Source organism: Triticum aestivum, chromosome 4B (genome assembly GCF_018294505.1).
Source record: "Triticum aestivum cultivar Chinese Spring chromosome 4B, IWGSC CS RefSeq v2.1, whole genome shotgun sequence".
In the NCBI taxonomy this organism is placed as follows: domain Eukaryota; kingdom Viridiplantae; phylum Streptophyta; class Magnoliopsida; order Poales; family Poaceae; genus Triticum; species Triticum aestivum.
In genome coordinates, this window is record NC_057804.1 from 667,858,978 (window position 1) to 667,872,245 (window position 13,268).

The following is a 13,268-nucleotide window of genomic DNA, read 5'->3' on the forward strand; positions in this document are numbered from 1 at the left end:
GGGAGTAGGTACAGTTACCTCATCAAGTTCTACTTTCCTCCCACTCACTTCTTTCGAGAGAAACTCCTTCTCTAGAAAGGATCCATTCTTAGCAACGAATGTATTGCCTTCGGATCTGTGATATAAGGTGTACCCAACTATCTCCTTTGGGTATCCTATGAAGACACATTTCTCCGATTTAGGTTCGAGCTTATCAGGTTGAAGCTTTTTCACATAAGCATCGCAGCCCCAAACTTTAAGAAACGACAACTTTGGTTTCTTGCCAAACCATAGTTCATAAGGTGTCATCTCAATGGATTTCGACGGTGCCCTATTTAACGTGAATGTGGCCGTCTCTAAAGCATAACCCCAAAACGACAGCGGTAAATCTGTAAGAGACATCATAGATCGCACCATATCAAGTAAAGCACGATTACGACGTTCGGACACACCATTACGCTGTGGTGTTCCGGGTGGCGTGAGTTGCGAAACTATTCCACATTGTTTTAAGTGTAGACCAAACTCGTAACTCAAATATTCTCCTCCACGATCAGATCATAGAAACTTTATTTTCTTGTTACGATGATTTTCAACTTCACTCTGAAATTCTTTGAACTTTTCAAATGTTTCAGACTTATGCTTCATTAAGTAGATATACCCATATCTGCTTAAATCATCTGTGAAGGTGAGAAAATAACGATATCCGCCACGAGCCTCAACATTCATCGGACCACATACATCTGTATGTATGATTTCCAACAAATCTGTTGCTCTCTCCATAGTACCGGAGAACGGTGTTTTGGTCATCTTGCCCATGAGGCACGGTTCGCAAGTACCAAGTGATTCATAATGAAGTGGTTCCAAAAGACCATCAGTATGGAGTTTCTTCATGCGCTTTACACCGATATGACCTAAACGGCAGTGCCATAAATAAGTTGCACTATCATTATCAACTCTGCATCTTTTGGCTTCAACACTATGAATATGTGTATCACTACTATCGAGATTCATCAAAAATAGACCACTCTTCAAGGGTGCATGACCATAAAAGATATTACTCATATAAATAGAACAACCATTATTCTCTGATTTAAATGAATAACCGTCTCGCATCAAAAAAGATCCAGATATAATGTTCATGCTCAACGCTGGCACCAAATAACAATTATTTAGGTCTAATACTAATCCCGAAGGTAGATGTAGAGGTAGCGTGCCGACCGCGATCACATCGACTTTGGAACCATTTCCCACGCGCATCGTCACCTCGTCCTTTGCCAGTGTTCGCTTAATCCGTAGTCCCTGTTTCGAGTTGCAAATATTAGCAACAGAACTAGTATCAAATACCCAGGTGCTACTGCGAGCTCTAGTAAGGTACACATCAATAACATGTATATCACATATACCTTTGTTCACCTTGCCATCCTTCTTATCCGCCAAATACTTGGGGCAGTTCCGCTTCCAGTGACCAGTCTGCTAGCAGTAGAAGCACTCAGTTTCAGGCTTAGGTCCAGACTTGGGTTTCTTTTATTGAGCAGCAACTTGTTTGCTGTTCTTCTTGAAGTTCCCCTTCTTCTTCCCTTTGCCCTTTTTCTTGAAACTAGTGGTCTTGTTGACCATCAACACTTGATGCTCCTTCTTGATTTCTACCTCCACAGCCTTTAGCATTGCGAAGAGCTCGGGAATCGTCTTATCCATCCCTTGCATATTATAGTTCATCACGAAGCTCTTGTAGCTTGGTGGAAGTGATTGGAGAATTCTGTCAATGACGCTATCATCCGGAAGAGTAACTCCCAATTGAATCAAGTGATTACAATACCCAGACATCTTGAGTATGTGCTCACGACAGAACTATTCTCCTCCATCTTGCAGCTATAGAACTTATTGGAGACTTCGTATCTCTCAATCCGGGCATTCTTCTGGAATATTAACTTCAACTCCTGGATCATCTCATATGCTCCATTACGTTCAAAATGTCGTTGAAGCCCCGGTTCTAAGCCGTAAAGCATGGCACATTGAACTATCGAGTAGTCATCAGCTTTGCTCTGCCAGACTTAACGTCGTCAGTTGCATCAGCAGCAGGCCTGGCACCTAGCGGTGCTTCCAGGACGTAATTTTTGTGTGCAGCAATGAGGATAATCCTCAAGTTACGGACCCAGTCCGCGTAGTTGCTACCATCATCTTTCAACTTAGCTTTCTCAAGGAACGCATTAAAATTCAACGGAACAACAGCACGGGCCATCTATCTACAATCAACATAGACAAGCAAGATACTATAAGGTACTAAGTTCATGATAAATTTAAGTTCAATTAATCATATTACTTAAGAACTCCCACTTAGACAGACATCTCTCTAGTCATCTAAGTGATCACGTGACCCAAATCAACTAAACCATAACCGATCATCACGTGAGATGGAGTAGTTTTCAATGGTGAACATCTTATGTTGATCATATCTACTATATGATTCACGCTCGACCTTTCGGTCTCCGTGTTCCGAGGCCATATCTGCATATGCTAGGCTCGTCAAGTTTAACCTGAGTAGTCTGCGTGTGCAAAACTGGCTTGCACCCGTTGGAGATGGACGTAGAGCTTATCACACCCGATCATCACGTGGTGTCTGGGCACGACGAACTTTGGCAACGGTGCATACTCAGGGAGAACACTTCTTGATAATTTTTAGTGAGAGATCATCTTAAAATGCTACCGTCAATCAAAGCAAGATAAGATGCATAAAGGATAAACATCACATGCAATCAATATAAGTGATATGATATGGCCATCATCATCTTGTGCTTGTGATCTCCATCTCCCAAGCACCATCATGATCACCATCGTCACCGGCGCGACACCTTGATCTCCATCGTAGCATCGTTGTCGTTTACGCCATCTATTGCTTCTACGACTATCGCTACCGCTTAGTGATAAAGTAAAGCAATTACAGGGCGTTTGCATTTCATACAATAAAGCGACAACCATATGGCTCCTGCCAGTTGCCGATAACTTCGTTTACAAAACATGATCATCTCGTACAATAAAATATAGCATCATGTCTTGGCCATATCACATCACAACATGCCCTGCAAAAACAAGTTAGACGTCCTCTACTTTGTTGTTGCAAGTTTTATGTGGCTGCTACGGGCTTAAGCAAGAACCAATCTCACCTACGCATCAAAACCACAACGATAGTTTGTCAAGTTGATGCTGTTTTAACCTTCACAAGGACCGGGCGTAGCCACACTCGGTTCAACTAAAGTTGGAGAAACTGACACCCGCTAGTCACCTGTGTGCAAAGCACGACGGTAAAACCAGTCTCGCGTAAGCGTACGCGTAATGTCGGTCCGGGCCGCTTCATCCAACAATACCGCCGAACCAAAGTATGACATGCTGGTAAGCAGTATGACTTATATCGCCCACAACTCACTTGTGTTCTACTCGTGCATATAACATCAAACCATAAAACCTAGGCTCGGATGCCACTGTTGGGGAACGTAGTAATTTCAAAAAATTTCCTACGCACACGCAAGATCATGGTGATGCATAGCAACGAGAGGGGAGAGTATTGTCTACATACCCTCGTAGACCGAAGCGGAAGCGTTGACGCAACGTAGAGGAAGTAGTCGTATGTCTTCCCGGTCCAACCGATCCAAGCACCGTTACTCCGGCACCTCCGAGTTCTTGACACACGTACAGCTCGATGAAGCACCCCGAACTCCGATCCAGCAGAGGTGTGGGGAGGAGTTTCGTCAGCACGACGGCGTGATGACGATCTTGATGTTCAACTGTCGCAGGGCTTCGCCTAAGCACCGCTACAATATGACCGAGGTGTAATATCGTGGAGGGGGGCACCGCACACGGCTAAGGAACGATCACGATGATCAACTTGTGTGTCTATGGTGTGCCCCCCGCCCCTGTATATAAAGGAGGGAGGGAGGAGGAGGACGGCCTAGAGGGGAGGCGCGCTCTAGGAGGGGCAAACCTACTCCAAGCAGGTTTGGCCCCCTTTCCTATTAGGAGTAGGAGAGGGAAGGAAGAGGGGGGAGGAGAGAAGGAAAGGGGGGGCCGGCCCCCCTCCCAATTCGGATTGGGTTTGGGGGGGGGGGGGGCGCCCCCTCCTTTGCTCCTTCTCCCTCCCTTCCACTAAGGCCCAATAAGGCCCATATACTTACCGGGGGGTTCCGGTAACCTCCCGGAACTCCGGTATAATCCCAATCTTATCCGGAACCTTTCCGGTGTCCAAATATATCCGTCTAATATATCAATCTTTATGTCTCGACCATTTCGAGACTCCTCGTCATGTCCGTGATCACATCCGGGACTCCGAACAACCTTCAGTACATCAAAATACATAAACTCATAATATAACTGTCATCGAAACCTTAAGCATGCGGACCCTACGGTTGGAGAATAATGTAGACATGACCGAGACACGTCTCTGGTCAATAACCAATAGCGGGACCTGGATGCCCATATTGGTTCCTACATATTCTACGAAGATCTTTATCGGTCAGACCGCATAACAACATACGTTGTTCCCTTTGTCATCGGTATGTTACTTGCCCGAGATTCGATCGTCGGTATCCAATACCTAGTTCAATCTCGTTACCGGCAAGTCTCTTTACTCGTTCCGTAATACATCATCTCGCAACTAACTCATTAGTTGAAATGCTTGCAAGGCTTAAGTGATGTGCATTATCGAGTGGGCCCAGAGATACCTCTCCGACATTCGGAGTGACAAATCCTAATCTCGAAATACGCCAACTCAACAAGTACCTTCGGAGACACCTGTAGAGCACCTTTATAATCACCCAGTTACGTTGTGACGTTTGGTAGCACACAAAGTGTTCCTCCGGTAAACGGGAGTTGCATAATCTCATAGTCATAGGAACATGTATAAGTCATGAAGAAAGCAATAACAACATATTAAACGATCGGGTGCTAAGCTAACGGAATGAGTCATGTCAATCAGATCATTCAACTAATGATGTGACCTTGTTAATCAAATAACAACTCCTTGTTCATGGTTAGGAAACATAACCATCTTTGATTAACAAGCTAGTCAAGTAGAGGCATACTAGTGACACTCTGTTTGTCTATATATTCACACATGTATTATGTTTCCGGTTAATACAATTCTAGCATGAATAATAAACATTTATCATGATATAAGGAAAGAAATAATAACTTTATTATTGCCTCTAGGGCATATTTCCTTCAAGCAGCACCAAGCCATAGGCTCTGCCCATGAGCACCGCGCTACCACCACCAGGGCCGCCGCCCCGGCATCCAAGACCTTGACACTACCGCACCCGAGACCCGTCGCTACCCCAACCAAAGAGACGAGTGGAAAGGTCGCTCCTTTACACACCCCTAGACAACCCCCGGCGCCGAGACCCAAAGAGCCGGCCCAAAAAAGGCCTCCATCACCCGTCCTGCTGCACCGGGTGCAAGACGAGCTCGGTCTTGCTGCCGGGCGCGAGACGAGCTCGGTCCTGCTGCCGGGCGCGAGACGAGCTCTGTCTCGCAGCTGCGGGCGCGAGGCGAGCAATGGACCGCAACTGGGAGCGGTCCAGCCCTATGACGAGGGTAGAGCCCGGACGACGAGGGGAGGAATCGAAGGTCGAAAAATGCCGCTCACCGACGGCCGACGCCGGAGGAGAACAGCCGCCGCCGTGAAATGATCCAGACCTGCCAAGCTACCGTGGAGCCATCCACGGCCGAAGGAGCAGCCACACCGGGCCACTACCCAACTCGCGCCGCCCGCCGAGCTCCAAGCGTCGGAGCCGCCGGACAAGCACCTCTCGCTTCCGGCGAGCCACCCGTAGCCACCCGAACACGCCGGACCGAGCCACCACGAGCCAGCACGCCGAAGCACCACCACGTCGGAGCCTTCACCACGCCGGAGCGCTGCAGAGGCGGCCAAGCCGCGCCGCCCACGGCCCTCGCCGGTCGCCGCGAGGTGCGGTAGCGGACACAGATCTGGCCGAGGCCATCCGCCACCACCGGGCCCCCGCACACGCCTCCATCCAGGCCGTCGTCCGAAGCACGACGAGCACGCCCACGACCTCCAGCCACGCCCCCCCCCCCCGCCGCCGCCACAGCCCGCGCCGCCCACGTGCAGCCCGCCGGAGGGACTCGATCCGGATCTGGATCGAGAGGCCGAGCCCCGGCGTCCACTCGCAGGCACGCCCCCACTTAGCCCGTGCAGCCACTGCTCCCAGCACGCCAGGCAACGCCGCCCGCGCGCCTCGCCGCCGCCGCGCCCCATGCCGAGCACGGCGCTCCCGCCGACCACCGCGTCCCGCGCCGCGCGCCGCCAAGCCAGGAGGAGAGCCCCGCCGCCGCCGACGCGGACCAGGCTTTGCGCGGCCGCGCCCTCTAGTGGCGGCGAGGGGAAAGAGAGGTAGGGGAGGGCTAGGGCCGGCTTCGCCAGCCGCTCGCGGGAGCGGTCGGGACGAAGCGGAGTTTTCCCCCGTCGTCTATTTATTGTTTCTAGAGCCTATTGTTTATCTGAATTTTTGTGGTAGCTACCATTGACGCTGACGCCAGTGGACCGGTAGCCAAGTCCAAGTCTTCTCGGAGTGTGATTGTTCCAAGTCCATCGGTACCTACGTCGTACAAACAAACAAACAAACAAACAGGCTAACAGTGAAATGCCCCGTCCTCCAAGTTAACCGAGACGTGGGAGTCTGTGGTTGGCTATAATGCAGTCCAGAACTTAGCTCATAAATTCCACAACTAAGTTTGAAAAAAATCAAACAGTCGACAACTTAGCGCATAAATTCCACAACTAACTTGTGAAAATTCAAAGTCGTGCATGTAAGTCCAAATTAAGCGATGGGAACTTGGGAAGTTGAGATGAGTACTCCCTCCGGTCCTTTTTACTCTGCACATTGAATTTGCCGAAAGTCAAACTTTGCTAAGTTTGACCAAATTTATATTGAAAATTATTAGCATCTATAATATCTAATAAATATAATATGAAAATATATTCCAAGATGGATCTAATGATATTGGTGTTGTTATGTGAATGTTAATAATTTTTTGTATAAACTTGGTCAAAGTTGGATGAGATTGACTGCAGACAAACCTAATATGCAGAGTAAAAAGGACGGGAGGGAGTACATTCACAAGGGTGCCATGGTACGTACATGCCACCCTCGCTCGTGGAAGTGGAGCTGTGCCGTTATATATAACAGTAAGCAACTCCTCTAAATTAAGCTTGCAGAAGCCATCCGATCCCATCGCTCGCTATTGAATATTGATCTGTAGCTTGGCGATCCATGGATCCCAACATGTTCACCTACAAGACCAATGAGGCGCTCAATGTTGCGCACGAGGTGGCGTCAGAGGCCGGCCACGAGGAGTTGACGCCGCTCCACCTCGCCGCGGTGCTGGCCAAGGACAGGTCCGGCATCCTACGGCAGGCCATCGCCCATGCCTCAGATGGCAGCGACGACGCGGGCAAATCGTTCGAGCGCGTCGTGGCAACCGCGCTCAGGGGGTTGCCTTCGCCGCCCCTCTCCCAGCCGCGGGAGCGGGAGCGGGACACCGTCCAAGCGTCCACCTCGCTGTTCAAGGTCATCCGCCGCGCCCAGTCGGCGCAGATGTCGCTAGGTGACTCCCACCTCGGTGTCCACCAGCTGCTTGTCGGCCTCCTTCAGGACGCGCACATCTCCGACGCGCTCAACGAAGCCGGCGTGCCCGTCGCGCGGGTCAAGGATGAGGTGGAGAAGCTCCGTGGAGGCGACAACCGGCGCGTTGATTCCGCTTCGGGAGACACCAACTTGCAGGCCCTCAAGACGTATGGCCGCGATCTGGTCGACGTGGCTGGCGCGGGCAAGCTCGACCCCGTCATCGGCCGCGACGAGGAGATCGGCCGCGTGGTGCGCATCCTGTCGCGGCGCACTAAGAACAACCCCGTCCTCATCGGCGAGCCCGGCGTGGGCAAGACCGCCGTGGTGGAGGGACTCGCTCTGCGCATCATGCGCGGCGACGTGCCGAGCAACCTCCGCGACGTGCGCCTCGTGGAGCTGGACATGGGCATGCTCCTGGCCGGCGCCAAGTACCGTGGCGAATTTGAGGAGCGGCTCAAGGCCGTGCTGAAGGAGGTGGAGGAGGCCGAGGGGAAGGTGACACTGTTCATCGACGAGATACACCTAGTGCTCGGCGCCGGGAGGATGGAGGGGGCCATGGACGCGGCCAACCTTTTCAAGCCGATGCTCGCCCGGGGCCAGCTGAGGTGCATTGGCGCGACGACGCTGGACGAGTACAGGAGGTACGTTGAGAAGGACGGGGCGTTCGAGAGGCGGTTCCAGCAAGTCTTTGTGGCAGAGCCCAGCGTGAACGACACCGTGAGCATACTGAGGGGGCTCAAGGAGAGGTACGAGGGGCACCATGGTGTAAGCATACAGGACCGTGCATTGGTGGTAGCCGCGCAGCTCTCGTCAAGATACATCACGGAGCGTCATCTGCCTGACAAAGCAATCGATTTGATTGACGAGGCATGCGCAAGCGTCAGGGTGCAACTCGACAGCCAGCCTGAAGAGATTGACAGCCTCGAGAGGAAGAAGATCCAACTGAAAATCGATCTTCTTTCTCTCAACAAGGACAAAGACAAGGGTAACCAAGATGATCTAAGGAAGGTCAGTGAACAGTTGGGCGCTTTGGAGGAGAAGCTGAGGCCGCTCAAGGATCAGTATGAGGAGGAGAAGGCGAGAATCGATAGGATCAGGCACCTGAAGCAGCGTCGTGATGAGCTGCAGACCGCTGTGCAAGAGGCCGAGCGCCGAATGGATTTGGCCCGTGTGGCTGACCTCAAGTATGGTGCTCTGAAAGAGATTGACGATACCATTGCCAAGCTAGAGGATAAGATTGGGACTGGTGTCAAATTGATGTTAACGGAGACTGTCGCCCCGGAGCGGATTGCAGAGGTCGTGAGCCGCTGGACAGGCATTCCTGTTACTAGGCTTGGACAAAATGAGAAGGTGAGGCTGCTTGGGCTGCTTCAGAGACTGCGTGATAGGGTGGTCGGACAGGATGAAGCCGTCAATGCAGTTGGAAAGGCCGTCCTAAGGTCAAGGGCTGGTCTTGGACGGCCACAACAGCCTACTGGTTCATTCATGTTCCTTGGATCCACCGGTGTTGGTAAGACTGAGCTCGCCAAGGCTCTTGCTGAGCAACTATTTGATGATGAGAACCTAATGGTTCGCCTTGACATGTCTGAATATAGGGAAGAGCATTCGGTTGCCCGGCTAATCGGCGCGCCACCAGGCTATGCTGGTCACGAGCAAGGGGGCCAACTGACAGAACCAGTGAGGAGGAGGCCATACAGTCTCATCCTCTTTGATGAGGCTGAGAAGGCAAATGTACAAGTATTGAACATTCTCCTGCAGGTTCTTGATGATGGAAGGTTAACTGACGGGCAAGGCAGGACAGTTGACTTCAAGAATACCGTCATCATCATGACTTCAAACATCGGGGCCGACCACCTCCTCAAGGGAATCAAGGGCAGTTCCACTTCCATGGAGCAAGCTCACGGTAAGGTCATGGAGGAGGTGAAGGGGCATTTCCATCCGGAGCTACTGAATCGTCTGGACAAAATTGTCATCTTCGACCCTCTGTCCCATAAGCAACTGCGCAAGGTCGCTCGACGCCATATGAAAGATGTGGAAGCCCGTCTTGCAGAGAGGCGCGTTGCTCTGGTCATCACTGACGACGCCCTGCACGTCATCCTGTCACAGCCTCACGATCCAGGCCATGGTGCTAGGCCTATCAAGGGATGGATCGAGGACAATATAGTCACCGTGCTCTCCGTGATGTTGATCAACGAAGAGATTGCTGAGAACTCCACAGTTTACGTAGATGCTGCTCCCAACAAAAATGAGCTGACCTATAGGGTCGACAAGGATGGAGGAGTGGTGAATGCGCAGGCAGGCCATGAATCTGATATCGTCATCTATGTGCCTAGTGGTAGTGGAGCAATTGGGAAATAAGGGTACGTACGTGGCAGACATATCCATGGACCGGGACATTTACCAATGAATTCTCGTGGGCAGTTACCACTGAACTCGCAGGTTACATATATGCGCATAGATTTTGATCCAGTCATAGCCATGTGATATCCGTGTTATATATGTTCACACACACGTATATGAATGTAGCAGGTATGTATGTATGCATGCATGTATGTATGTGGGGAGAGGGTGCTTTCCCTCTTGTCAAAACATATATGTATGTTTGTATGTATGTCCGTAATTTGCAGCAAAAAACAAAAACAAAAACATATGTGTCTATATTATACACCAATATTGTACTTTCGGAGTGTTCGGTGAGGCCTTTTTTGTTCCTACATAACTTTGTATACTGTACACCAGCATGCTCATTAGTTTGCTAATGCCCGCGGGTCTAAAGATCAAGTGGTGTATATTTGAGATAGCCCTTCAGTTCATCCTTAAATGTCCAATATTTATGCACACTCCCCCGGTGACAGTTCAAAAAATAATAATTTATGCACATGCCCAACATGCCATTAGTGATGTGGGTGAGGCACGCCACTGATGGGAATCAAATTAGTTCAGGTGGAGCACCCAATTTTAATGGGAATCCATCAGTTTCTTGTGGAGATCGAAGGGAGAGGGAGTGAAGTGTCAATCATCAATGACCTGCAGCCCAAGAGTTTCTTTTCGTTTTACGGTGGCCGTAGATGGCAACGGAGAAGGTAAACAGTGTGGGCCATTTGGAGTATTGGGCTGCACATGCGTTCAGGCAGTGGGCTTTATGGTTGGTGTTAGCATTAGCAAACGAAAAAATAAGGCGACTGATAGGCGCCGGTGCGCCGGCCCAAATTTGGGCAGGTCGCACCAACAATGTCCGATTAAACAATCATTAGCCGCCCTATTGCCTTCCTTCCTTCCTGCAATCGTCTTCTTTCAGAAAAATTCTCCATCGCGCCGCCATTAAGGAGACGCGCCGGGCCTTGAAGCACCGCCAACGCGTTCTCGTCTGTGGCTGCCCTCGTCGTCGGTCGCCGTCACTGACCTCGTCGTTGGTCGCCATCATCGTTGTCGGTTGCCGTCACTGACCTCGTCGTTGGTCGCCATCATCGTTGTCGGTGGCCGTCGCCGGCTTCGTGCATGCAGCAGCCTGCGCCTACGGTTGCAGCTCCCCATGGCGACGGCCACAGCTCCGGTGGTGGTCGCTGCAACCCTGGCGCGCGCCGGTCGCCGGTCCAGTTGTAGCAAAAAAATGTATCGGTTCTAGCAAAAAAAAAAAAAACTCGCCGATGTCACCCGTCATCGCCGTTGTAGCAAAATTGTCAACCGGTTGTAGCTTTCGTGGTTGCCGGTTCCAGCAAAAAAAGCTTCAACAACAAAAATTGGTTTTCAAACCAAAAACTATTCCAGCAAAAAAGTAATACAGTTCCAGCAAAAATGTGTTGCCGCCAATGGTCTTAAACAAAAATCTCACCAGTTCATGCTCTGTTTTCGGCAGGATGTAGCAAAAATAATTGCTAATTCCAGCAAAAACTCGACGCAGCAAAACGCATGGCAGCCACCGTCCATTGCCGCCCCAGCACCATTCTAGCATAACAGCAAAAGTCGAGTGCTGGTTCCAGCAAAAAAGGGTGCGGTTACAGCAAAAAAAAAATGATGTAGCAAACAATCATGCGGCGAAGGCACCACCATCCTCTCAATTTGCAGCAAAAATAAAAAGATGGTTCCAGCAAAAACCAAAAGCGCTTCCAGCAAAAAATTATGCAGCAAAAAATCATGGCTACCCTGCTCGCGGCGAACATGGCTACCCTGCGACAGGAGAGAGGTTGAGCCGAGCATGGCAACAAAAAATCGACGGCGGTACACGCCATCTCTCCCTGGAGCCTGAGATACCATGGATAGAGTGATCTGCGAAAGAAGAAGCAGAGAAGGGAATGCGTGTGGAGGAGGATGGAATGAGTGGAGGACGAATGAGTGGAGGAGCTTGGTCCTGAGGAGATAAGGTGAGAGGCAGGAAGCGGTGCGTGTGACCAGAGGGTGCGTGGCACCAGAGCAACATTGTTTTTTGAAACGAACCAGAGCAACGTGGCTGTGTGTAACTGTAGCTAGCATAATGCGCGTCGTGAGCGAGGCGGCCGGCCGAAGTTTCGGCCGGTACGCCAATTTTAAACGTTTCCCAAAAAAATATATTGAAGAACAACATGATTACATGACTTCAACTGCAGAAGGTTAAGTCAGTACCAGTGAAGTAAATGGGTTGATGCTCACCTGAGAAGCTACATGGCAAACCGGAACCACATGTCCACCCTGTGGCCCGTGTCTGCCCTGGAAGCCTCGCTGCCAGTAGCGGGGAGGTGTCCTCGGCCACGCCCGCGCAGCCGATCATCGGAAAGCACCTTCATATGGTCCTTCCGGCCGCCATCGCCTTCATCGACGAGTCCATCGTCGTCGTGAAGCCGTTGGACGACGTTGTCATACACCTCTAGCGCACACGCCCAGACGCTGCGCTACCTGCTATGCTCACCGGTCTCCATGGTGATGACCTCTTCCATACCCTGGTGGCTCTGCGGCTTGCAGCCATCACGCCGGACAAATTCCACCTCAAGTTTGTGCTTGGCAAGAGCAAAGTGAAGTGAGAGGGAGAGCAGGGTGCACGTGCCTAGCCCTGTGCGTTCGGTTTATTCGGTTTACATGGTTCGGTTTATACGGTTTTTCGGTATGTACGGTATTAATACTTCGGTAAATACGGTATGAAATTAAAATACGGTTCGGTTTCGGTATATACCAAATTATTTCGGTATGATTTCGGTATATACCTAAAAACCAAAGTTGACGCGAATTTGAAAATGACGTAATAATAATTTGCAAATTTATGACTCAAAATACATTCTATTTTACACAAATAGTATATGACTATATATATAAGTATATATGCATGCATTGATTCATCTGTTGATGATTATGGACGTGCTTAGCATTTTAAAAAGAGAAAAATGACAATGTTACAAGAAAAATGTAGGTGCTTAGTAGTGAATTTGACTCATGTACAAGAAAAATGACAACTTGTACGGTTGTTCATCTCAAGAATATAAATTTATCTTTTACTTCGGTTTATTCGGTTAACCATTCGGTTTTTCAGTATATACCATAAAAACCAAAGTTCAAATCGGTATGAAAAGTTCATACCATACCGAAACCAGAAACCATAAAAACAAAAAAATTGGTTCGGTTCGGTTTATTTTCGGTATGGTTTTTCGGTTTGGTTTTAAAATGCACAGAGTGACGTGCCCAACATGC

General features: G+C 49.9%; 1 protein-coding gene and 1 long non-coding RNA gene across 2 annotated transcripts; one reads left to right on the top strand and one right to left on the bottom strand.

Moving 5' to 3' along the window:
* The first annotated feature begins 7,200 nt into the window (after window positions 1-7,200).
* On the top strand, window positions 7,201-10,284 carry LOC123094044 (chaperone protein ClpB1). Its single transcript, XM_044516124.1, has one exon. The coding sequence runs from the start codon at window positions 7,260-7,262 to the stop codon at window positions 9,969-9,971; it is 2,712 nt and encodes a 903-aa protein (XP_044372059.1). The 5' UTR covers window positions 7,201-7,259; the 3' UTR covers window positions 9,972-10,284.
* A 352-nt stretch (window positions 10,285-10,636) lies between these two features.
* Window positions 10,637-12,016, bottom strand: LOC123089824 (uncharacterized). The gene is made up of 2 exons (XR_006442383.1): window positions 11,446-12,016; window positions 10,637-11,234 (listed from the first exon to the last, which is right to left on the bottom strand). It is a non-coding gene; the product is annotated as an uncharacterized lncRNA (long non-coding RNA).
* Between the last annotated feature and the right edge of the window lie 1,252 nt (window positions 12,017-13,268).

Bases quoted from the DNA above. Each gene is read 5' to 3' on its own strand.
- LOC123094044 (XM_044516124.1), top strand. From the start codon at position 7,260: ATGGATCCCAACATGTTCACCTACAAGACCAATGAGGCGCTCAATGTT.